Source organism: Panicum virgatum, chromosome 9N (genome assembly GCF_016808335.1).
Source record: "Panicum virgatum strain AP13 chromosome 9N, P.virgatum_v5, whole genome shotgun sequence".
NCBI lineage: Eukaryota > Viridiplantae > Streptophyta > Magnoliopsida > Poales > Poaceae > Panicum > Panicum virgatum.
The window spans coordinates 7,995,582-8,020,294 of record NC_053153.1 but is presented as its reverse complement, the minus strand read 5'-3'; the positions used below and the strand labels follow the sequence as shown (position 1 = coordinate 8,020,294).

The 24,713-nt window shown below is 42.9% G+C and overlaps 3 protein-coding genes and 1 long non-coding RNA gene across 24 annotated transcripts; 2 read left to right on the top strand and 2 right to left on the bottom strand.

Moving 5' to 3' along the window:
- The first annotated feature begins 86 nt into the window (after positions 1–86).
- LOC120690116 lies at positions 87–10,165 on the top strand. Of its 2 annotated transcripts, none has more exons than XM_039972640.1 (11): positions 87–292; positions 487–604; positions 952–4,095; positions 4,371–4,503; positions 4,650–4,738; positions 5,367–5,605; positions 7,095–7,181; positions 7,910–8,009; positions 8,388–8,601; positions 8,684–8,864; positions 9,567–10,165. In XM_039972640.1, coding segments are annotated over exons 2-11 (4,203 nt in total). In that variant the 5' UTR covers positions 87–292; positions 487–589; the 3' UTR covers positions 9,568–10,165. The 2 variants fall into 2 exon arrangements, with proteins under 2 accessions (XP_039828574.1, XP_039828575.1); XM_039972641.1 differs by having other exon boundaries at positions 8,684–8,833; positions 9,567–10,143.
- A 26-nt stretch (positions 10,166–10,191) lies between these two features.
- Positions 10,192–11,709, bottom strand: LOC120690117 (photosystem II D1 precursor processing protein PSB27-H2, chloroplastic-like). 2 transcript variants are annotated; one of them, XM_039972643.1, is made up of 3 exons: positions 11,388–11,709; positions 10,908–11,295; positions 10,192–10,502 (listed from the first exon to the last, which is right to left on the bottom strand). In XM_039972643.1, exons 2-3 carry the CDS (start codon positions 11,277–11,279, stop codon positions 10,365–10,367), a joined length of 510 nt encoding a protein of 169 aa, XP_039828577.1. In that variant the 5' UTR covers positions 11,280–11,295; positions 11,388–11,709; the 3' UTR covers positions 10,192–10,364. The 2 variants fall into 2 exon arrangements, with proteins under 2 accessions (XP_039828577.1, XP_039828576.1); XM_039972642.1 differs by having other exon boundaries at positions 10,908–11,290.
- Positions 11,710–13,506: 1,797 nt separating this feature from the next.
- On the top strand, positions 13,507–23,773 carry LOC120690112 (myosin-12-like). Of its 3 annotated transcripts, XM_039972636.1 has the most exons (40): positions 13,507–13,822; positions 13,936–14,064; positions 14,468–14,611; positions 14,717–14,862; positions 14,968–15,124; positions 15,216–15,274; positions 15,370–15,529; positions 15,623–15,772; positions 15,854–15,990; positions 16,064–16,210; positions 16,391–16,492; positions 16,615–16,672; positions 16,758–16,859; positions 16,952–16,989; positions 17,230–17,356; positions 17,433–17,603; positions 17,679–17,810; positions 17,907–18,013; positions 18,140–18,200; positions 18,293–18,470; positions 18,562–18,767; positions 18,845–18,964; positions 19,046–19,144; positions 19,237–19,452; positions 19,555–19,694; positions 19,782–19,886; positions 19,994–20,108; positions 20,202–20,261; positions 20,362–20,427; positions 20,528–20,698; positions 20,809–20,964; positions 21,230–21,436; positions 21,511–21,657; positions 21,741–21,811; positions 21,948–22,047; positions 22,137–22,193; positions 22,279–22,335; positions 22,422–22,502; positions 22,627–22,709; positions 22,815–23,192. In XM_039972636.1, the coding sequence occupies exons 1-40, from the start codon at positions 13,820–13,822 to the stop codon at positions 22,939–22,941; spliced, it is 4,692 nt and encodes a 1,563-aa protein (XP_039828570.1). In that variant the 5' UTR covers positions 13,507–13,819; the 3' UTR covers positions 22,942–23,192. The 3 variants fall into 3 exon arrangements, 2 of the variants coding, with proteins under 2 accessions (XP_039828570.1, XP_039828571.1); XR_005681576.1 differs by lacking the exons at positions 13,507–13,822; positions 13,936–14,064; positions 14,468–14,611; ... (4 more) ...; positions 22,627–22,709; positions 22,815–23,192 and adding an exon at positions 23,292–23,773 and having other exon boundaries at positions 14,699–14,862; positions 21,741–21,914; XM_039972637.1 differs by lacking the exons at positions 13,507–13,822; positions 13,936–14,064; positions 14,468–14,611; ... (4 more) ...; positions 22,627–22,709; positions 22,815–23,192 and adding an exon at positions 23,324–23,773 and having other exon boundaries at positions 14,699–14,862.
- On the bottom strand, positions 17,201–23,593 carry LOC120690114. 17 transcript variants are annotated; one of them, XR_005681582.1, is made up of 8 exons: positions 23,430–23,572; positions 22,820–22,944; positions 19,909–22,577; positions 19,243–19,408; positions 19,114–19,153; positions 18,660–18,774; positions 18,435–18,527; positions 17,201–17,663 (listed from the first exon to the last, which is right to left on the bottom strand). It is a non-coding gene; the product is annotated as an uncharacterized LOC120690114 (long non-coding RNA). The 17 variants fall into 17 exon arrangements; XR_005681589.1 differs by having other exon boundaries at positions 18,435–18,533; positions 19,243–19,282; XR_005681581.1 differs by having other exon boundaries at positions 19,243–19,282.
- Positions 23,774–24,713: the final 940 nt, after the last annotated feature.

Here is a 24,713-nt window from a genome sequence, read left to right as displayed (position 1 = left end):
CCACTCTCCGGGGCGCCGCGCCGCGCCGTGTCCCGCGGTGCCCACCCGACGCGCACACTATCAACGCAGGATGATCCCAAAAACAAACAAATAAAACCCCCCCACCAGGGGGGAAACGCGAGCACAGCACCAGGCCGCCGGTCCCTTCTCTCCCTCCCTCCAAGTCTCTCCCACTGCTCGCCGCTGGATCCTCCGCCCGCCGCGCCTCCTCCCCCACACCCCGCCGCGGCGCCTGCACGGAGATCCGCCCGCCGGGAGGGCGGAGGCGGGCCGGTCGCTCCTGCTCCCGCAGGTGAGTTGCTCGTCCCGGCCTTTTCTGCTGGGGAGGGGGTGGATGGATGGATTCCCTGGTTCGAGGGGTGGTTTTTCTCCCTCTTTGTTCTGGGAGGAATCCAAATCTCCCTCTACTCCTGTTCGGTTTGGTGTGGAATTTTTGCGCCGGGTGGTGCCGTACTGACCATTCCTCCGTTTGGGTGGCTTGATTAGGTGGTTGCTCGTCGCCGCTGGAGATCGGCAGGCGGCGGCAGTTGACGCCAACGGGCTCCGTGGTGCCGAATTCCCTAGATTTTGGGGATTCAACCGAACTCCCATGCCCGAAGCCACTGTGAGTTGCTTCCCCTCCGAAATTTCACCAGGAATTATGCGTTTTTTTATATCTGGGGGATGTTTGGCTAGCTTCCTTTCTTTCGATAGGGTTGCTGGTGCATGGTCTTGGCTTCAGACTAGGGGTTTTTTCTGGACAACGAATTAAAGCAGCAACTTGCGGTCCATTTTGTTGCCCGTTTTGTTTTACATTGCCCGGAATTTCCTAATCAGGTCGGGTCGGCGGAGTAGGTTTAAACTAGGGTTTTGGCTAGATCGCGCTGTTTAGTTGGTTTACTATTTTGTGAACAGTAGATGAGAGGGAGAGCGCGGTCTGATCATTTCATGTGTTTTTTTAATCTTCTGCAGGGGCTTGAAATGGGCCACAACGGCTCTAAGGGAACTCCAATGGCAGGAATGGCTGAAGACACAGCAAAAGATTTGAAGAAGGTTGCTGCCTCCTTGGAGGTAAACAAGTCTTCTGGTGATGACGATCTTGGCGGAGGTCCTGCTTTGACTGGGAGGAAAAGGAAGGATTGGACGAGGAGTTCTGTAGAGGAGAATGGGACTGTGACAAAAAGGGTGTTGAGGTCCGACGCCATGAGGATGCGTACTGAGGCTCAGACAGCCAGTGGACTGGCTGTGGAGGTTAGCAAAACGGATAGTTTGGACAAGAAACACCGTGAGGCAGTTGTGGAGGCTTACAAGAAACACCGTGAGGCTGTTGTGGAGGCTTGCAAAAGTGGGGTGCTGACAACACATACTTGCGATGGCGAGGAAGGCAACATATTGGTTAACGGGAATGTGAGCAATATCTCGGAAGAGTCAGCTAGGCGTCCTGAGAATAATATGGAGATGTCTGGTGTTGCTGCAGAATTTCCTCAAGGGGATGACTTAGGCACTGGAGGTAGCATTGCAGAATTAGATGATAAGAGAGTCAAGTCAGATGAGAAGATTTCCGCTGGAACTGATGAAGAGCAGAATGATTCTAGAGCTGGAACAAGCAGTTTGAGTGTTGATGAGTCCCAAGCTAACGAGGTGAGCTACGGGCCTTTCCAGGGCGAGGTCATAGATTCAGCTGCTGCAGATGATGACAGCAAGAGCACAGATTTAGGAAGAATCAGCCCTACCAGCGGATTAGAGTGTGTTGAGCATGAGGATACAGTGGTTTGTACCGAGGGAGTGGTACTCCGCAGCGGAGATCAGAAAGTTGAGAAGCATTCTCACATTGACGATGTATGTACAAAAACTGAGATATCTTTGACTGAAAGTGGAAGATGCACAGTAGACAACCACGCTGATCTAACCGAGTGCTCTAAGCAGGATGAGAAGGGCAGCCTTGCGAATGAAACCAATGATGTTTCACCACATGACATTGTCTTTACAAGGAGAAAATCGATATCTAGAAAAGCATGTGAGTCAAAGCAGGTGAAATGTGAGGAGTTGCGAGTTGAGAAACGAGTTACAAGGTCAGCTACAGTTAGACAGAGAGAAGTTTCTGGAAGCTCATGCAAAGCTACTGCAAATGAGGCTACATTAGGAAGCAAAGGGAGGAAAGGAGATATTGTTGCTCACTATACAAGGAAAGTGAGCAGTACAGTATCCCCGAAACCTCACCATGCTGCGCTGGTAGAATGTAATACCAATGCGAAGAAGCAAACCGTGAAAGGAAAGGTTAAGAATGATAATCATGCAAATGCCACAGTGAATGAGGATTCAGAAAATGAATCGAAGGTAAATTCGAAGTCAGAATCACTTGTGAGAAGCATCAGCATTGTTAAGAAAACAACTGAAGCTGCTGTTTCTGCGATGGATCAGAATATCTCTGGCTCAGCCATCACTGAGAAAAATGATACGGAGCATACAGATTCTGATGGAGTTAAATCTGAAAATAAGACTCCTTTGCAGAAACTAGTGATGTCTGTTGGTGCGAAGATTGTTGCTAGCAAGAAGAGGATATTGGAATTTGGGCTTGACAAAACTGCTGGAAGGTCACCAATTACCATGCCATCCATGAAAAAGACAAGAAATACATCTTCTGATCCAGATACAGAGCAACTAAATAAGTCTTCTGGAGAGAAGCTTGATGGGAAGAACTGTGATTCAGGAAACAAACGTGTTCTTAGGGAACGGCAGAATTGCAGTCAGACAATTTTGTCAAGCAGATCTTCTAACCACACTAATCAAAATGCTATCAAGCTGACACAGGAGCAATCTGATGATGACGAGATCGTCCGTGATACTTCCTACAAGAGAACTCGTAGAGGACGTAGCCGTGATGCTCCTCCTATCGTGCCAGAACAAGAGGACTCTAGTGACTCAGAAGAAGACTTTGTCTTGAAAAAGTATCAGCAAAAAAGGAAAAAATCTGATCGAGCGGCTGGATCTAAGTTGAGGCATTCTTCTGCTCCTTCCAAAGCAGGTCGCTTGGGTAGATCTGTTCCAAACAGTTCTGAATCTAGCCCCTTGTCTCTGCCAGCAGGAAAGGGGAAAGTGAAGGTGCCTGAAGGCAAGGGGAAGTCAGACAGGGCTCCGACTATGAAAACTGTAAGCCCAAGTGGGCAGACAAATGCAGGAAGTCTTCGTGAAGAAAAGCAAAAAATAAGTGATCAGATAAAGGCCATACTTGTAGATGCTGGTTGGAAGATTGATTTGAGACCCAGAAATGGTAGAAATTACATGGATTCTGTGTATATACCTCCTAGTGGCAAAGGATCTTACTGGTCAGTCACAAAAGCATATTATGCGTTTCGTGAAACCATGGAATCTGAACAAAAGGACAGCTCTAAAGTCCAGAGTTTATCGAAAAAATCTGTTGGTAGCCCTGGCAAAAGGCAGGCTTCTAGTTCTTCAGGTTGTACTTTAACAGAGGACATCCTTAGCAAATTAAAAAGGGTTGTTGTAAACAGACGGACAACCAAAATAGAGATTCAAAGGCTGAGAAAGAAAGCGTTTAAAAAGGGTACGTCAAAGGAAAAGAAGAATAAGACTACAAGAAATGAAAGAAAAAAGCGAGGTGGCTGTGCTCTACTTGCTCGTGGATCAAATAAGGAGTCTGACAGCAGCGCTGATGGTTTTGTTCCGTATGAATGGAAACGTACGATTTTCTCCTGGCTGATTGATCTGGGTGTTCTATCAGTCAACACTAAGCTGAAATGTATGGATGAAAGCCACTCAGAAGTTTTACTGGAGGGTATAGTCACTAGGGATGGGATTAACTGCAGCTGCTGTAGTAAGGTCCTTTCAGTGCTTGAATTTGTGGCTCATGCTGGTGGTGAAGTGAAGAAGCCATACAGAAACATAGTTGTAGATGGGCTGGACATTGACCTTTTGCACTGTCTTACTAATGCATGGAATAAGCAATCTGATTCTGAAAGGCAGGATTTCTTTCCTATTAGCATCGAGGGCGATGACCCTAATGATGACACATGTGGTATTTGTGGTGATGGAGGTGATTTGATCTGCTGTGATGGATGCCCCTCGACATTCCACATGAGTTGTCTAGGACTGGAGGTATATATTATGGCTTTTCATTTTTGACATGAGTATCGTGAGAGGCCATTTGCTTAATCATTTTTTACTAACTGTACATATCTTTTGATTGAATCAGCAAATTTTACAGCATTTCATTTCATGTGCCCGTTTTTAAAAAATTTGGCTGTTCCTGCATTAGGCATGATCGAAAACTTGAAATACCAATAATTGTACTTTAGTTTTCAGTACTGATAGAATTGATAAATATTTTCAGTGATATGTTCTCTAATTGATATGAACTTCCAATTTTGCAGGCACTTCCCTCAGATGATTGGTGTTGTGCAAACTGCTCGTGTAAATTTTGTCATGAACATTCTAGTGATGATGCTGAAGACATTGCTGATGCTGATTCTTCATTGCGTAGTTGTTCCCAGTGCGAAGAACAGTGTATGTGATCTCTGGTTATTATTTCTTAACATTTCCTTCAACTTTAAAGTATTTGACAGTTCTTACACCAGATTCTTATTACTATATTCTACTGTAATTTTTATGGTTAATATTTTTTGAATACTCCATAATGACGATGTCTGCAGATCACCAAGCCTGCTCTCCTGAGATTGATTCCATAACCAGCGATTCAGATCAATCATGCAATTTATTCTGCCAAAAAAGTTGCAGACTGGTATTACTTCTCTGACTCCTGTTCTTTTTCCCACCATGGGCTCTTTCTTTTCTTGATATACTACCTTATTGTTTTCTATGAGCATGATTCTTGTGATGGTATTTGCATCTTCTATTTTTACTTTGCACTCAGCCATTAAATATTTGCACAATTTCATCTATCAGGGCTTGTTCTGTCGGGTTTCCCTTTGATTATGCTCTTTCTTTCAATGCCTGACTATCTTTACTTCATAGTTCATACGATATCACTATCATAAAAATGTATGGAAATTCAAGTAACTGTTTTTTCTTCATTTTCATGAATTCCATAATTATATGCGGCCACATATCGTAAGGCACTGTAAGAATGTGATATAAATTCTTATCTAGTGGCTTGGGAATCTTGTACTTTTCCAACTAGTAAAAGCTTTTCTCTACTGCTGAATTTCATACTGATCTTTTGCGTTCTGAAACTAGACTATTGATATTATATTTTTACCATTAAGACTTCCTGTTTAGCTGCCCTCTATCTTCTTGTTTAATATGTTTTTTTGTTTCATTGATGTGTACCCACCTCCCAAAGCACCACCCTGTCCATTGAGTTCTCATGATATTTATAGAATCTAAAAATCATTTTTTATGTCATGCAGCTGTTTGAGGAATTGCAGAATCTTCTGGGAGTCAAAAAGGATCTTGAACAAGAATTTTCATGCCGAGTTGTTCAGCGCATCCATGAAGATGTACCAGAAACAGCAATTGCTTTGGATGAAAGGGTTGAGTGTAACTCCAAGATTGCTGTTGCGCTTTCGTTAATGGATGAGTGCTTTCTTCCGATTGTTGACCAGAGAACTGGCATCAATTTGATACGCAATGTTGTGTATAGCTGTGGGTATGCTTCTTTCTACCAGCTCGAAGTAGTCCATGCAAATCGTTGTTACTGCTTTGGCCTTTTAATTCTTTCCACATCTCTCTCCTGTCCTCCCTCCCTCTATGTATTTGGTATTTCAGTGCTTGTGTTTTGGTTGGTTTGGCCATTGGGATGAGCTGGTTTGGCATTATTACTGAAGTCAGTGTTTATTGTTAACTTACCATCTTTGTGTAAGGCATAACACAGGTGCATAGTCATGAATTAACCTTGAGTGCATTAAATGGATTTCCATCTTCATTATGTTCACTAATTTCACCTGGAACAACTTCGATCATGTTGTCATGAAATGATTAGGAAGCAGCATGGGACCATAAGCATTTTCTGTTATGTGTGAGATAATTTAAGCCAGTTTTCTCAAACATATATTCAGAGGTAGATATCGTAGTAAACTATATTACTAGCATATAGTGCACATAACAACTTCGGTGCTTTTAACCACTATTGATCTACATAGAACTTTTGAATGCGTTGTTTGTCCTGATCTACTCCATCCATTGCATGGTCTTCAGCTATGGCCTCAGCAATAGGTGCGGATGGGTGTCAGCTCGACTCAGACCTAATTTGACGAAGTCCCTTAATATGGTAGTATGTGACAGTTTAGCTTGCAATGGGTGCATACCACTTGGTGCTGGTATGTGGCCTTACGCATGATATAGCTCGTAAACAAATTTTAATGGAACGCTATTACTATACTGACGTGGGATATTTGCCAAATATACACCATACATAGGCGATATTAAGCCATGGATGTAAGCATTAAAACTTAACATATCCATACATCAAGTAACAAACATGATCAATATAGCATGTGATTAGTGGCATCAGGAACCCTGATTTATTGCAATATCTCAAAAGTGATTGACTGGTGGACTAATCACTAATGCTTACATGGGCATAAATGTGGTTTCAATGTGTGTGGGGTTGGGGGGTGTGCGGGGGGGGGGGGGGGGGGGGGGCTAGTTCCCATTATGTTGATTTAGCGGCCTGCATTATTTCTTGGAAGCTGGAATATTTTTTGGTTTCTTTACAAAATGACCTACTCCCTCCATCTTGAAGTGTAGGGCGTCTGGGTTTTTGCAGACAGATTATGAAGGTAGAGAAAAGACGCATTTACCCCTCATTAGTGCATTGTTCAGTTAATCAATTGCTTAATTTTCAGTGCCCGCACCAAAACCAAGGACATTAGCATGCCTTTTTTACTCCCCAGCCCACCGCAAATGATTTTTTTTACAAAACTAGCACCAAAACCAAGGAGATTAGCATGCCTTTTTGTCCAAAGAACCCTAGGATGCCTTACATTTGGGTACAAATTTTAAACCCTCCAATGCCTTACATTCTAGGATGGAGGGAGTATTTTTTATGTAAATTTACAGCTTGTTTTATGTATGTTGTGCCAACTTTTCTTATTGATGTTTGATTGTTCTTTATTTTTGTCATTTCTTGCATGAAGATCAAATTTTGTGCGACTGGATTTCCATGGATTCTATATCTTTATTTTGGAACGTGGAGATGAAATGATAGCTGCAGCATCTGTCAGGTGAGTTGTTTGCTCTTGTTTTCTTTTGCTTGCTACATCTATGATTATCTAGGCATATATATGGATCTGAATGCTGTATCCAGAGAGATGCATATGCAAGATATATATCGAAGCTGAATGCCAGTGCGTTGCAGCAGATGAAATCATACAAAGTGCTTTAGAAAACCCTTAAAGATACTCCTAAAAGCAAACATACCAGGAACCATTGTTTTTTGAATCAATTTATTTCTGATTTTCAAACAAAAATTCCTTTTGGTTTAGTACCAAAACCAACATACACTAAATAGACTACATGATCGGTATAACCATTTTATGTTCCAAAATTTGAAGGAAAATTTATCCTTAATTCCTTACTCCCAGTGTTTTGTTATATATATAATTGATTTATGGTGCTCAAAAGTCATCTGCAGTGCCATGGAGGCAAAAGTTTGTTTTCTTCTATTACTAATAAGATTCGAATGCTTCATTTAGGGAGCTGCATAAAATGTGTCAGATCGATAGCTTACATTATTCATAACGCCTTTGTGTGAACTTTCTAGCTTGCTAAGTAACATCTGTCAGGACATGTTATGTACCTTCTTTTTTTCGTTGCGTTGCTGTTTTGTCTTATTGTCACATGAATTATAGGATTGCTGGGTTTTAGTTGGGACATGCTTTTAGTTGGGTTTCTTTCTTGAATTGCTGGACTTTGATACGATCTATTGATACCATCTTTTATTTTGAAACAGAATACATGGAACCAAGTTAGCTGAGATGCCGTTCATTGGTACCCGGAATATGTACAGGCGTCAAGGAATGTGCCGCCGGCTTCTAGATGGAATTGAAATGGTATCTTGATATAAGCCCAGAATCCAGATCCTTGTTTGCATACTTCATGATGCTATTGCTAGTGTACGATATAGTGGTTATTTGAAGTGAATCGAGCCCCTTAATTCTTCTGTGATAGTTCCCTTAATGTGTGCGTTTTCAAAGTTTGAACATGTGCAATCCTCGTACTGCTGTACAAGTGTGCACCTTGCACTGTTGAACCCATTGTGGACTAATACTTTTATTTTCAAAAGAATGGGCAGCTATTAATAGCATATGTAACCTGTCTATGCACCTTATATTGATGAAGGCCATAATAGCTGTATATTTAACTTGATATCCTGCTTAATTGAACTTTTCTGATGGTTATTGTTATTTTCTTTTGTTTTTCCATTTCAGATCCTCAGATCCCTCAATGTTGAGAAGTTGATCATTCCTGCTATATCAGAACTTGTGGACACCTGGACAACTAAATTTGGTTTTAGTCCACTTGAAGATTCTGAGACGCAAGAAGTGAAGTCTGTTAGCATGCTAGTTTTTCCTGGTACAGGTCTTCTCCAAAAGCAATTGCTGCAGAAGGCTTTACCTGATGAAGACCCATGCCCCACAGGAGGTCAGAACAGATCACTTAATCTTATTGATATCCCAGTTCCTTTGTCATCCTTTTGTTTAATGGTGAGTAACCATTTATACAGCTGGTGCCATTTTGTCTGGAAGCAAAAGCGGGAAACCATCTGATGTGGCCATTGATGATTCTCTTTGCTCTGTTGCAAGTCCTGATCCCCTAGGTTCTGGGGTCACAGAGCATATGGACAGCAGCACAAATGGTGATGGTACTTGCAATGGTGATGTTTCACAACAATCTTCCCATCCTTGGTAATTGCAAGCATAGCTTACATGTTTGTTGACGTATTGAATAGTTGTTTAAGATAACTATATTCAGATAAGTAACACAGTTTAGTCTGGAATTTAAGTGAAATATATTCTGCAAGGATGATATATAAAGTAGGAAAAAGTCTATATCACCCCCTCACCTATGGGGGGTGGACTACGTAACCCCCCAACCTATGAAACGGTCTATATAACCCCCATGAACTTTTCAAAACCGGTCAAATTACCCTCTAAAGCAGTTTTGAAAAATCATAGTAAATCACAGAAAAATCATAAAATAAAAAATCTAATTGTGTTGGACTCCAAATGAGTAGATCTATACAGTGAACATATAATATGATATGTTTTAGTACATTTTTTTACAGCTATGAAGAAAAGCATAGATCTAAAGCTATAGTAAAAAAATGTACTAAAGTATATCATATTATATGTTCACTATGTAGATCTACTCATTTGGAGTCTAACACAATTAGATTTTCCATTTTATGATTTTTCTGTGATTTAACCGTTTCATAAGTTGAGGGGTTATGTAGTCCACCACCCATAGGTGAGGGGGTGTTTTTTCTATAGACTTTTTCCTATAAAGTATATGTCTTTGTCTGGAGCCTAGAAAATATTCATAAATTTATGTTCACTGTAATCCCTCCATCTTTGTATAGGTCTCATGATTTTTAATCTCTGTTGCAGATGGGTAAGCTCTGGTTGCAACTTCTTGGACCAATCAAACGGTGTGCTTGCTTCCCAAGAGAGGGTCCCCAAGCTTACATGGACGAAGCCATGAGCGTCCATATTCTTTTGTACCTTTTGAGTTTTGACTCAGCAGTTAGCATGACACCCATCCGTTGGCAGAGAGAGGTTTGCAATTTTTTTTGAAGATCCCTTGCAGTGCTAGCCCAGTTGTTTTGCCCAGAGATTGATGATTCGATTGACTCGTCGGCCTGGACCTCAGAATCAGCCTGTGCAGTCTGAAAAGCGGTAACTCCAACCATCTAACTTCATGTGCAGCTGAAAACTCAGCATGTAGAATGTGGATGATAGTTCTGTTCTTTTTTCCTTTCTGGTCGTTAACTCCGAGGGCCAATGGAGCCACCAAATAGCGTACATGTTAACTCGGTTGTTATTTAGTTGATAGTTTTATGTTTTTTTTTGCTGGCGCATTCCTGCAATCATCTCTCATTTCTGTAACATAATTCTCATGTCTGTCTGTAAGATAAACTAATGCATGCGCAAGCTAGAAATTGCCCACCTGATCCGTCATGCCAAATTGGTTGCAAAATTCCTGTTTAGTTTCTGTGGAAGAACGAGGCTTGCGTGCATACACCATGCCATGATGCCCGGCTAAAATGTCTGGGCATCGTGCATGGATGTGTTTATTGTTTGGGTGAAACGGGCTTTGCAGGTAAAAAAAGAACGAAATACTGGAGCAGAATCATTTCTTCCTCATCGTTGAGATGTGCACGAGCAATGTTTGTGGAAAGCAAAAATCTACAGGTAGGCGTCCGCTGTACTGAGGTGATCGAGGATCTTGTTCTTGACATCCAGTGGGAGCGGAGCGGAGGGCCCTGCTTTGGAGTAGAACTCCGCCAGTGATCTGATCGCCTTCTCCAACGCGACGTACGACTCCTGCAGATGAACACGCAGGGTCAAAAATGGAGGACTAGAGCCGTGTTTAGTTGCTTTCCGTAAAATTTTTGAAAGAGCATATTTCTACATTTAAAATATTAAACATAGACTAATTATAAAAATAATTATAGAACTCGTCTGTAAATCGCGAAACGAATTTAACGAGCCTAATTAATCCGTCATTAGAGATTGTTTACTGTAGCATTACCGTAGCAATTTAGCGTCTGGTTACAGTTTAATTAGGTTGATTAGATTCGTCTCGCGATTTACAGGCAGCAGTCGCAATACATTTTTTTATTTCGTCTAGATTTAAGTCTCTATGTAGGTGCTAGAAAAAAATTTGGAATTTTGATTTTTGGAACTAAACACGGCGTAGGATCTTGTCACGCATTGCGTACAGCGTACCTCGGCGGCGACGGCCTGCTGGCCTCTCCACCCGCCCAGGAACTCCCGGATGGACTCCTTGGCGGCGTCGGCGTTCCGCCGGAACCTGGCCATGTCGCCGCCGTCGTCCTCCTCCAGCGACTCCCGGAGCGTGCGCACCACCTCCCTGGCGGCCTTCAGGTACGCCTTGGGGAGCACCTTCCCGGCCTTGGTCTTCTCGTTCGGGTCGAAGATGGACTTGATGGCGCCGAGGACGCCCTCCTCCTCCTCGCCGCCGCCGCCGCCGCCGTTGCTCCCATCGTCCGCCCTGGCCGGCGCCGGCGCCGCCACCGCCATGGCCGCGAGGCCGAGGAGGAGGGATGCGGCGTGGGCTCTCCTTGTGATAAGCATCATCGCTCCGCCGCCTGCTCTGTTGCGCGACGGCACGCGGGAATCAATCAAATGCGAGAGCACCACACCGAGGAGTAGGGGGAGAGCGACGCCGGCAAGGCAGGAACGTACAGGTAGGCTTCTTCCCGGTCTCCGCAGGTCGCTGCAGCTTCGGCGACGGCGACGAGCAGCGGCAGCGGCAGCACTTGCTCAGCGTGGGCATCGGAGGCGGCGGAGGGAAAAGCATTGCTGATCCTAGCTACGACCTCTGGCACTCTGGCAGTGCAGCAGCAACAGGTGCCGCTCTTAGTGGTGATGGATTGATGGCATGAGCTGATTGACGCGAGTAGAGAGCGTAGCTTCGATCGTTGCTGCACCTTGTTCTTGGTTCATCTCGAGCCTCTTCTGACAACCCGGAACCTTATCTCCAGGCTCCAGCCCTCATCAAGGCTTCTTGATACCGTTCATAATAATAAATTATAAAATTATAAAAAGGGTTGCGGACAGGGGTGGCGGATGGGCTCTCGGCCTGCAGCCCAGCGCATTTAGCCCGTTTAATGACAGGCTACACAAAGTACCGTACGGCCCATTAGACCCCACGACCCTGTGGAATGCTAATATCCGCTGAAATCTGGATTTTAAAATTTTTGAATGATTTGTTGTGGAGGCATGAAATTGAGCTGCAACATAAGTGAATTGCTCCCACCAAAATAAGTTTAATTGTGCATTAAAATACGTGACCACACCGCACGATCCAGTTGGAATCCATTTGGTTTTCATTTGTATTTTCATTTTTGCTGATGAATAAAAGATACCTTCCAGGACATATATGGTGTAACCGCTCTTTAGATATTATCGTGTTACAAAATTTAGTTACACCTAAATTTATACATAAAAAAATATATCCAAAAACGTGAATGGATAGAGCATGTAAGTATTTACCATCACGCAAAGTTGCACAACTATTCATGTGTAAGTTTCTCTTATTTATTTCTTCTTGCACAAGTTTTTGTTTAACCTTAAACTTTGCATGATGTTAAATACGTACGTGCTCTATCCATCCATATATTTGGATAATTTTTTGATCTACAAATGTAGGTATAATTAAATTTAGTAATACATAACATACGTTCTCGATACCAATCCCCCCTCTCTCTCTCTCTCTCTCTCTCTCTCTCTCTCTCTCTCTCTCTCTCTCTCTCTCTCTCTCTCTCTCTCTCTTCACGCGTGCTAGTTTAGACCGGCTGACGTTTCAAAAAAAAGTTTAAGACCGGCTGGCCGGGCATTGCCAACCAACGCGCGTGCCGGCGTTCGTGCTCCTCGTGCGTGTAGCGTTGTCAGGGTAGCAGGCAGGGGCAGGGTTGTCTGTGAAACACCGACGAGTCACGACCAAGAGGCGCACGGCAGGAGGTCGGCCCATCTTCCGAACGGGAGTCCCGAACCGGCGGCGCCGGCGGGGAGCTCTCGCGTCAGATTTGGCCGGAGACGCAGGTGGGAACTGGCCTGTCGAATCGAGAGGCGACGCCGCCGATTCGGAGACGCGGCGGCGGTGATCGACGGGCCAGTCAAGCCACGGCCGAAAGGCACAAGTTCTCCTGCCCACCGCGCTTTCGCGGGACGGCACGTCCCTTTTGTCTCCCCCACCACCACCACCAGGCGGCCGAAAGAAGCCGCGGAAGCCACCGCCCAGCGCCCACCGGCCGCTGTCCAGACTCCAGAGGAGGCCGAGCTCGTGTAGACTCTGGGAGCGGGGCCGCACGACGGGCCAGGCCGCGGCGCGAGCTGGCCGACCCACCCATCGCTCTGGTACTTCCACGCTCTGAATATTTGGATCGAGGTACCGACCGCATAGATTGATCATAATTCCTGCCGCCAGCTCATAGACGATTCTGTGCTCCCTTAGTATTATAAAAAAATATTATTGGTAGTACAAGCAAGTATGTCACTTCACCGATCACATTTCCTGCCATCTCCAAGCACACTAGTTCACCATTACGTCCAGCATCTTTGTCCTAATAATGCTGCTGGCCATAATAACAAAGAAATGATAATTTGTCTGAAAATATACCCCGTGGGTCTAACATGCATCTTGGTTTTTGGAGAACATGTCGGATGTCATTTTTCGCCATAGTGCACGTGCTGGTCTACAATCTGCAGCGCGGGTACGCTCCGGGGTGGCCGTAGCCCGTGGGCCGTAGCGCGCCTCCCGGCGGCCTCCTTTTCCCAGCAAAAGGGAGAGCCGAACCAGCTCACACCCGGCGACCGCCACCCCACTCCGCATCGCCCTGCCTCCCCTCTGCTCTGCACACCAGCTTGTATATTCCTTCCTCCCTACGCTTTCCGTTTGTTCCACCAGGCCGCGGACCGCCCCCGCGCCGCCCCCCTTTCCATCTGTGTTCGCGTGCGCATTCTCTCGTCGGCCAGCCACCCGCTGATCATAACCTCCTCCCTCTCCCTCGCTCGCAGCTCCGATCGAGTGATCGAGCTCCCTCCCATGCGCGGTTCGTGCCGTCGGCCGACGACGACGAGGAGCTGAATCAGCAGGCAGCCGGATCGGCCGCCAGATGGTCAGTTTGTTCTTCGTGTCCTTCAGCTTATTTGCTGCCTAGCTAGTAGCTAGTTGATTCTGCCTGGTGCTTGGAGAAGTGATTTGTTTCCTTTTTGTTGCCTGATCACGCAGGGGACGCCGGTGAACATCATCGTCGGCTCGCACGTGTGGCTGGAGGACCCCGGCGAAGCCTGGGTCGACGGCGTCGTCACCGAGATCAAAGGCCGCGACGCCACCATCGCCACCACCAATGGCAAAACGGTGCGTCGTCCTCCGTCACCTCATTCAACTCTCGGTTTGTTTCTCTTTCACCGGTCCAGCCGGGGTAGCAGCAGCAGCAGTCCTTGAATTAAAATTCTCGTGCCAACTCCGCGTGCGCTGTGTGATCGAGATCAAAGGAGTTGAGCCTGTGAGATTTCAAACTGTTGGGCTCATTGATAGCAGAAAAAGGAGACAATAGCTACTCAATGCAACTCACCGAGAGAGAACAACGCTCAGTGTTCATACTTGAAGGAAAATTTTAGTTTACCATGGCAACAGAGGATGCCTGCCAATCATTTGTTGAATTGCCTCAGTGGACCTGTTACTGCGAGATGATGTCGATGTTCATTGTGATCGGTTTCCACTGTTTGACATGTAGTAAGATTGGAGCAATTGGTTTCAGGTTGTGGCGAGCCTTGGTAGCATATACCCCAAGGACACGGAGGCGCCGCCTTCGGGAGTGGACGACATGACGAAGCTGGCGTACCTCCACGAGCCAGGGGTCCTGCACAACCTCTCTTGCCGGTACGGCCTCAACGAGATATACGTGAGTACCTGCCTTCCAGAAACCTTTGTGTCAATCTTCTTCTTCCTGTCCAGAACACTGTGTTCCAGGCTTTCAGCGAGCTGACAATGTTAAATAACCTGACAGACCTACACCGGGAACATCTTGATTGCGGTGAACCCTTTCCAGAGGCTGCCTCATCTCTATGACGTGCACATGATGGAGCAGTACAAGGGCGCCACCTTTGGGGAGCTCAGCCCCCATCTCTTCGCTATCGCAGATGCCTGTTACAGGTCTGTGTGTTCTGTTACTGCAGTCGGAATCTGTAGACAGTAACACTTCACGGTCTGAAGTTTGATCGGCATCTTCTTCCTTGTTTTTGGTGGCAACAATTTCAGGGCGCTGATCAATGATCACGGGAGCCAGTCCATATTGGTGAGTGGTGAGAGTGGTGCTGGTAAGACGGAGACGACGAAGATGCTCATGAGGTATCTTGCATTCATGGGAGGAAGGTCCGGTACGGAGGGGCGTACTGTTGAGCAACAGGTTCTAGAGGTAGGAAAAAACTGGTCCCTCTTCACGTTTTTCCTCCTCTTTGATCTCAGTGCCCGTACTAATTCCCTTTCTTCTTGTACTGTGCACGTAGTCTAACCCAGTACTTGAAGCATTTGGCAATGCGAAGACAGTAAAGAACAATAACTCAAGGTGAACTCTTGAATCAGTAACTGCAACTGCACTTTGACAATATGGTATATTTTGGATTTTTGAATTACTGTACTTAAACATGTTGAATTTTTCAGTCGTTTTGGTAAGTTTGTTGAAATTCAATTCGACAAGTATGGGAAGATATCTGGGGCTGCTGTTCGCACGTATCTCCTTGAACGATCACGAGTATGTCAGGTCTCTGATCCTGAGAGGAACTACCATTGCTTTTACATGCTTTGTAACGCACCCCCTGAGGTAATTCTCAAGAACCAAAATCAAACCTCTAGTTTTTTTGCTTGGTTAAAGTGACCAGAAACCAACTTATTCAGAATGATCAACTGATTGCAGGATGTAAAGAGATTTAAGGTGGGAGACCCAAGATCATTCCATTACTTGAACCAAACGAACTGCTATGAAGTAGCAAATGTGGACGATGCAAGAGAATACATAGAAACCAGAAATGCAATGGATATTGTTGGCATTGATCAAGATGAACAGGTAATCCATATCAGAAGAATTGTCTAGCATAGCAAATACATTTCTGACGAAAGAAGTAATTTATCTTTTTCACTGCTCAAGGATGCAATCTTCAGAGTAGTAGCAGCAATTCTTCACTTAGGGAATATTGACTTCTCCAAAGGGAAGGAAATTGATTCATCCAAGTTGAGAGATGATAAATCAGTCCATCACCTGAAAACAGTCGCAGAACTGCTTATGTAAGTCCAATATCTTTATTTTCTTTTCGGGTCATTATCTTTCTGGTATGCTAAAGCATAAAGTTGTTGTCAGGTGTGACGAGAAGGCCCTTGAAGACTCCCTTTGCCAGCGAGTCATTGTAACACCTGATGGAAATATCACGAAACCCCTCGATCCAGATTCTGCTGCATTAAGTCGTGATGCCTTAGCAAAGACAGTATATTCAAGACTGTTTGACTGGTAAGAATTTTCATGAATGCATAAAAAAGAAGAAAAATATCAAGTGCTACTAGTGTTAGCTGCCAGCTATATGCAAAGACTACAGACTGAAAGGTGCAGTCTGAATGTTGAGTTACCACTTCAGACTTGTACCAGCATCACCAGTACTGGCGGTCATCTAATTATCTAAACAACTGACAGGATTGTAGACAAGATCAATAATTCAATTGGTCAGGATCCAGATGCGACCAATATAATAGGCGTGCTTGATATCTATGGATTCGAGAGCTTCAAGATTAACAGGTTTGCCGTTAGTTTAGTACTGTCTGGTTCCACTGCAAGTATGAATTTGGATTATTTTTTATCTTCATACTAGTTTTGAGTACCTGAAAAATCTGAAACATCAAATTCTACTCACCTGACAGTTTTGAGCAGCTATGTATCAATTTGACAAACGAGAAGTTGCAACAGCACTTCAACCAGGTTAGATAAGATTCGAATATACTAAGAGAATAATTAATAAATACCCAATGTGTACAGATATATCTAACGCGAGTTCCTTTTGCAGCATGTGTTTAAGATGGAGCAAGAGGAATACACAAGGGAGGAAATAGACTGGAGCTATGTTGAATTTGTAGACAATCAGGATGTGCTGGACCTGATTGAGAAGGTGATTTCAGTGAACATACCAGTAGTATATGTACTAATTCTATAGAAGAGTCAAATATTAAATGATCAATAACCCTTGAACATTGCATGCAGAAACCTGGAGGAATAATTGCTCTTCTGGATGAGGCATGGTATGATTTGTGTTGTGGTCTTTTCACCCTACAGAAGTTATTTGTAATTGAATTTAGAGAATATTAATTTGAGAAACTGTCTATGTAGCCTGATGTGCAAACTGATATACCCCTAAAAGCATTCTTCAATGTATTGTGTTGTCACCAAATATTAACATAGGATAGTTTTCCTAGTGAAAATATTCCATAGCATGCAATTTGAAGGAAAATATAAGGATGTGACATATGTTTTTCATGCAGTATGTTTCCAAAGTCCACTCATGAAACATTTGCCCAAAAGATGTACCAAACATACAAGGCACATAAGCGCTTCAGCAAGCCCAAACTTGCTCGCACTGCCTTTACAATCAACCACTATGCAGGAGATGTAAGCAACCATTCAGTTACGATATGAAATATACAATCTACCAACAATGAGTTTTAACAGGCTGTTCAACTAACAGGTCACATATCAAGCAGATCAGTTCCTTGATAAGAACAAAGACTATGTGGTAGCTGAACACCAAGCTCTACTAAATTCTTCAAGGTGCCCTTTTGTTGCAAATCTCTTTCCTCCATTACCTGAGGAGACTTCTAAACAGTCCAAATTCTCTTCAATCGGTACTCGCTTTAAGGTGTGTCATATTGGAGCCAGATCTCTATGCTTGTCTTTTGAATGGCCAGTAACCTTTTAACTGTAATATACGCAGCAACAACTTCAATCCCTCATGGAAACACTGAGTACAACAGAACCTCACTACATTAGATGTGTGAAGCCTAATACTGTACTAAAACCAGGCATCTTTGAGAATTTCAACGTCTTGAATCAATTGAGATGTGGGGTATGTATGTGAATTTGCTCTACTATGTTTATTCTGCAACCATGATTTCATGTTGTGTCTTGATTGGTTCGACATTTGCACATTGTCATGATACAGGGTGTTCTGGAAGCAATCAGGATCAGCTGTGCTGGCTATCCAACAAAGAGGACATTTGATGAGTTCATTGATCGGTTTGGGATGCTTGCACCAGAGCTTGTGGACAGGTACGATTGCTCTAGCTGTGATCTAAGTAGACGATATAGTAGGGGTGAAACTCAAGTGAAATATACCAATAAAATATACTCTGATTTTTTCTGAAGAAGGTTTAACTGAGCTCAATTCTTTTTCAGCTCTGATGAGAAGGCCGCCTGTGCAGCAATATGTGATAGAATGGGTTTGAAAGGATATCAGGTAGCCTATGTCAATGGGTGAATACGGGAGATAAAACAATCTTATACAGCATATATTTTTTGTATGACCTCACTTGTGACCTTTTATATCAGATAGGGAAAACAAAGGTATTCTTAAGAGCTGGTCAGATGGCAGAGTTGGATGCTCGAAGAGCAGAAGTATTGGCCAATGCTGCGCGACTAATCCAGAGGCGTATAAAGACATATCTTATGCGAAAGGAATTTGTCAACTTACGAAAAGCCTCAGTTCAATCTCAGAAGTTCTGGAGAGGTAATTCTTCACTACTTTGAGCACTTTGTGCCCTTAAGGTCAGTAAACTGGTCTTACCTGAAACTGACAAATAATGTAATCAATCCTGCAGCACGACTAGCTAGAAAGCTTTTTGAGTATATGAGAAGAGATGCTGCTTCAATTAGGATACAAAAGCATGCACGAGGCCATTCTGCCAGAAAAGCATACCGTCAAGTATATGAATCAGCTATAGTAATACAGACAGGAATACGGGCAATGGCAGCTCGCAATGAACACAGGTTCCGAAGAGAGACCAAGGCTTCCATAATTATCCAGGTTCGCTCTGCAATGGTGATCATGATTTGTAGTTAGTTTTCATAAGAAACTATAATTAGCTGCTGTATGAATCACAGACTCGATGGCGCCAACACAAAGCTTATGTTGCTTATAAGCAGCAAAAGAGAGCTTCATTGATTCTTCAGTGCTTGTGGAGGGCACGCATCGCAAGAAAGGAACTTCGGAAACTGAGAATGGTTTGTCTAATTTCACATGTGAAGCAGAAGTACACCATTCATTATTAGTGCATAGTAAAGTAAGCATAACTATGTAAACAGGAAGCAAGAGAGACCGGCGCACTCAAAGAAGCTAAAGACAAGCTTGAAAAGAGAGCAGAAGAACTTACATGGCGGTTAGATGTTGAAAAGCGTTTGAGGGTAATTCACCTGGATCAATATTGCAGTTTATGTAGTGTTTTAGTTGTCTACTTGGTCCCAAATGACTTTTTTTAACTATCGCTTGCTGGTAGACTGACCTTGAAGAAGCCAAGGGCCAAGAAATTGGAAAGTTGCAATCTGCATTGCAAGAAATGCAAGAAAAGATTGAGGAAGCCCATGCAGCAGTATTAAAGGAGAAAGAAGCCGCGAAGTTAGCAATTGAACAGGCACCACCAAAGATAGTAGAAGTGCCAGTTGTGGACACTGAAAAAGTTGAACAATTGACAAGTAAAAATAAAGAACTTGAGGTAGTCATTAATCGATCCCCAATAAATTCCACATTTTTATTCAGACATAAGATTCATAATTTGATCCTTTAGAAAAATTCACACATCCACTTTTGGATCCAGGATGAACTAAGTACATTTAGACAGAAGGCTGAAGATCTAGAAAATAAGCTTCTTGAGATGCAAAAACGGTCTGACGAATTGTCACAGGAGACACAAGAACAAGAATCCAAAGTTAATCAACTTCAAGAGATGATTGAAAGGTATTAATGTTTTTTTCTGCTTTGGTCAAATTAACTTGTATCAATTACAAAGCCCTACACATCCATTATCTCTACTACATGCTGCAGGCTTGAAACAAGTTTATCCAATATGGAATCTGAAAACCAGGTTCTACGACAACAATCTTTGGTCGTTGCAACAGCAGATGAGGATAAATCAAAACAGATAGAGAGGTACATTCTTCAATATGTATACCTTCATTCGCACCTTTTTTTTTCTTTCTTTCTGGAGGTTCACATCCTATGAGAGCCTCACAAGTTAAAAAAAATGGTCTGTTTAGACTGGAAAGCAAGATTGCCATCTTAGAGTCGGAGATCCAGTTGCTCCGCAGTAATTCAGCGCCTGCTGTTCAGGCCGTGGTCACCCCTGAAATGTATCAGACATCAGTAATGGAGGTAAGTTCCCTTGAAGGAGCTTTAGGAAAACACTACTCTGGAACTTTTATTGCTACTTGATAACTAAAAGATTTGCACTGAATTTTATGTCAGAACCTCATTCATATGGAAGTTGACAATGGACACCAGCTTGAAGAAGCTAAAATAGTCAATGTATGTGCTATAAGTTTTACCTGGCAAACATATTATAATATATATTGCATAATCCCAGTCAGATATCTTATTAACATGGGTACATATGCTCTGCATGCAGGAACAGGTGGTTGTTCCTCCTGTAAAGAATCTAAGCAAACAAAAATCACTGACAGATCGACAGCAAGTACGTTCACTGCTTTATTGCCTTAGATAGTATTAATCTCTTCATGATGCATAGTGAAGATTGATGTCTCGCCAATTGTTCTTCCCTCACACCTACACAGGAAAATCATGATGTCCTGATTAAAAGTCTTGTAGAAGACAGGAGATTTGATGCCAAAAAATCAGCTGCAGCATGCATTGTCTACAAATCACTCCTGCGCTGGCGTTCATTTGAAGCAGAGAAGACTAACATATTTGATCGAATCATCCAAACAATTAGGTCATCAGTTGAGGTTGTTACTCCCATAAATATGCAGATCACTTTCCCTTTTCCGTGGTGTAAGAACCACCAATGCTGGCAAGCAAGTTGTGGAGAAACTCATCACCGGAATTTAATTTATAGGGTGCTGAAAGTTCTGGAGAGCTAGCTTATTGGTTGTCAACTACATCAACTCTCCTCTACTTATTACAAAATACCCTCAAAGCTAGCAGTTCATCAAGTAAAGGATCGAATCGCAGCCGGACTGCAACAGGCAGCCTGTTTAGTAGAATGGTGCAGGTAAGTTCGCCATCCAGACTTGTGTTTTGCATGAATAAAGGTTTTTATCTGAGATTGCAACGTCAAGTTTGCCAGGGTCCCCATAATACAGGCCAGTGGTTGACTGGTAGTGCACAATGCTCTTATAAATATATAATGTGTTTTTTCCTATGTATTGTTTTCTGGGACGTCAAGATTTCAGTGGTCAACTTTCATTAAGTACCATGGACTGATATTCACATTGTAAACATGAGCTGAGCTTACATCCTAAATATTCCATCTTCAGAGTGCCCGGACATCATCATCAGGATTAGGCATAACTAGTGGATACGGTGGAATGGTAGGAAGGCCTGACACTGCATCAATGGTAGAAGCAAAGTATCCAGCACTTCGGTTCAAGCAACAGTTAACAGCATACGTTGAGAAGATATATGGGATAATTAGAGATAACCTGAAGAAAGAAATAAGCCCATTCTTGACTCTATGCATACAGGTACAACAAATAAGTCATTTTCGTGACCTGGCTGCAAGACAACACAGTTTTCTAACAGTTATTGACCTTCATAGGCTCCAAGAGCTAATCGCGTGAGACCATCTCGGGGTTCACTAAAAAGTATACACTCTAATGCACTATCAAGGCAAGCATCAAGTGTACATTGGCAAAGCATAGTTAAGTGCCTGGAAAATACACTGGAAACAATGAAAAATAACCATGTGAGTCCAATCTTAATATTTCAGCCACCTTACAGTTAGGGAAGTACAGAAATGCATTACTGAATTCAATTTTAATTTTGTAGGTACCTCCGATGATAATCAAGAAAACATTTAGTCAAGTATATGCATACTTGAATGTGCAACTCTTCAACAGGTATTATTATATACTACACCCTTAACTATTCTTGACTAGTTGACTGCACAAGCTCATATAAGACACCAATACGTCTCTGGTATATAGTTTACATGGTTGATTCTGGACTGTATGAAGCCTTTACCTTTTTGTTTAGTTTGCTACTTCGTCGGGAATGCTGCTCTTTTAGCAATGGGGAATTCTTGAAGGCTGGCTTACAAGAACTGGAGCAATGGTACTCTAGAACAACTGAAGAGGTGAAGATTTTCCCCTTTTTTATTGGGTAATTTCAGCAAGACAATAATTGTAATCAGCAAGAGAGAGCTAATCTATCGCTGTAATGCAGTATGCAGGGGCATCTTGGGATGAACTGCAACACATAAGGCAGGCAGTTGGGTTCCTGGTATGCCTGAAAACCTGCAGTTATTCACGGACATCATAGTTTCATCTGTCTACTACTCTACTCATTAAATAAATTCATATTACAGGTGCTGCATCAGAAGTCACACAAAACCCTGGAGGAAATCACAAATGAGCTTTGCCCTGTAAGTTGTAAACAAGAAATCTTATAAACACTTGGATTAATTTTTTGCAAGCTGTCAAGCATGAAATTTTTGCATGTTTTCCGCAGGTTTTGAGCATAACTCAAATCTATCGCATAGCAACAATGTTCTGGGACGACAAATATGGTGCACAAGGTCTATCTCAAGAGGTAAGTGTTTATCTGCATTGTTTGGCGTGTATGCAATCCTAAATGCGTTCCCCTCCCTGGAGGCGTGAAATACATCTGCGTGTTGCAAAAGAGAACATCTTAACAAGAGCAAACATTACTTCAGGTCATTGGAAAGATGAGAATGATGACAACAGATGATTCGATAACTACTCCAAATAGTTCTTTCCTGCTAGATGATGATTCAAGGTATATTCGGTAGTACGGTACTAAGATGTGAATATGCAGTTGATTTCCTCATTGAAACAACAATGGGAGCCACTGATCTAACGCCCAAAATGTACTAAAATGCAGCATACCTATATCCTTGGACGATATAGCACATCTGATGCTTGACATTGACCCATTAGATGTGGAACCGCCAGCATTACTGAGGCAAAACTCGCAGTTCCACTTCCTTCTGCAGCAGCACACAGACTGATTTCTACAAACAAAGACAAATCGGTACAGCTATTTGTAAAGTTGCTAAGGACTGAATGATTTTTTTATAGGAGTGCACAGATTGAGTTGCGTTTTCCTTTTTTTTTCATTTCAAAATTTTGGGTGGGAATGTTTACAGGAAAGAGGAACATAGGAGATCCTGATGCAATTCTTTTCATTGTTTTGATTGTTTGGAAACAGAAAAAAAATACTGTAATTGTTTGAGAAAGTGTATAAATGAAAGTATATATATTTGTACCAAATCACATTCAATGCGGACATATTCCTGATCTTCTCGTGAGCTAATCATCAAAGCAGCACACCCGCGACCCATGTGATGGCTGAGACGTTAAGTACTAAGGATTAATGAACCAACCTTCCAGCATCTAGGCAGGATCATAACCGCACAGGTCATTCCCCCTCTGCATTTCAAGGCTTTCCAAACCATATCCCCAATCTTGCTGAACGAAATGGATCCGGCCGTGTTACCTGACGGGTGAGGGCCTGAGAGCCCCCTCTCTCTTCTCCGTGGAGTTGGTCCCGGCGAATGGGCGTCGTAGAAAACAGAGCGGAGGCAGCGGCGCGCGTTTTGGTCTGGGATGGCGAGAGTTGGCCGTGAAATCGAGATGCGGGCAGGCCGCCGCCTCCGAGCTAGGAACACGGACGGACGGACCTGACCTAGTCACCTGCACACCCGTGCAGGCCGCAGCAAGCCCGTTCAGAGTTCAGAAATTTGGACCGTCCGTCCCATCCGTTTCTCGCATGTACAGTATCTCTGAATTCTGAAACTCTTGGATGTGTTTAGTTCCCTATTTTAGAATTTTGAAGGAGAATTTTTTCGTATTTAAAGTATTAAATATAAATTGATCACACTAATTACAGAATCCGTCTCTAAACTACTAGAAGAATCTAATGAATCTAATTAATTCGTCATTAGCATATGTTTACTGTAGTTTTATTGTAGTAATTTAGTGTCTAATCACAGTCTAATTAGATTTATTAAATTCGTCTCGCGATTTACAATCTATTTGTATAATGTGATTTTTTTCAACTATATTTAATATATCATACATGCGATTTACAAAAATTTGGAATTTTAAAGTTTGGATGTAATCAAGGTCGTATATGCTTTTTCTTGGAATTTTAAAGTTTGGATGTAATCAAGGTCGTATATGCTTTTTCTCTCCGCTCCACGCTTCAGGCCCTGTTTAGTTGCTTTTTCTCTCCGCTTCACGCTTCAGGCCCTGTTTAGTTCAAGCGTAAAAAAATTTTGTGTTGGAATCTTACTAATTTGAAGTACTAAATGAAGTCTATTTACAAAACTTTTTGTACAGATGGGTTGTAAATCACGAGACGAATCTAATGATGCTAATTAATCCATGAGTAATCAATAATTAGCGGAAGATTACTGTAGTATTACTGTTGCAAACCATGGATTAAGTAGGCTCGTTAGATTCGCCTCACAATTTATAGCCCATCTATAAAAAAAATTTGTAAATAGACTTCGGTGTGACGGTTTTTTTTGTGTTTACGGGGTTTATGGGGATAGGAACTAAACAGGGCCTCAGTGATGCAATCTGCACTTGAATCGAAGCACCTGCCGGTCGTGTCCTTCGCTGAATCTAGAGCCAACCGTGTTGTCTCCCGTTTCCTCTACGCTCACGAGCAGAAAAGCCAACCGGATCGTCATATGTATGTATAACCCTACATCGCTGAAACAAAAGGGACGCTGTGGAGGCCTCTCCACTGTTCTGTGGATAATAACCAAGGTTT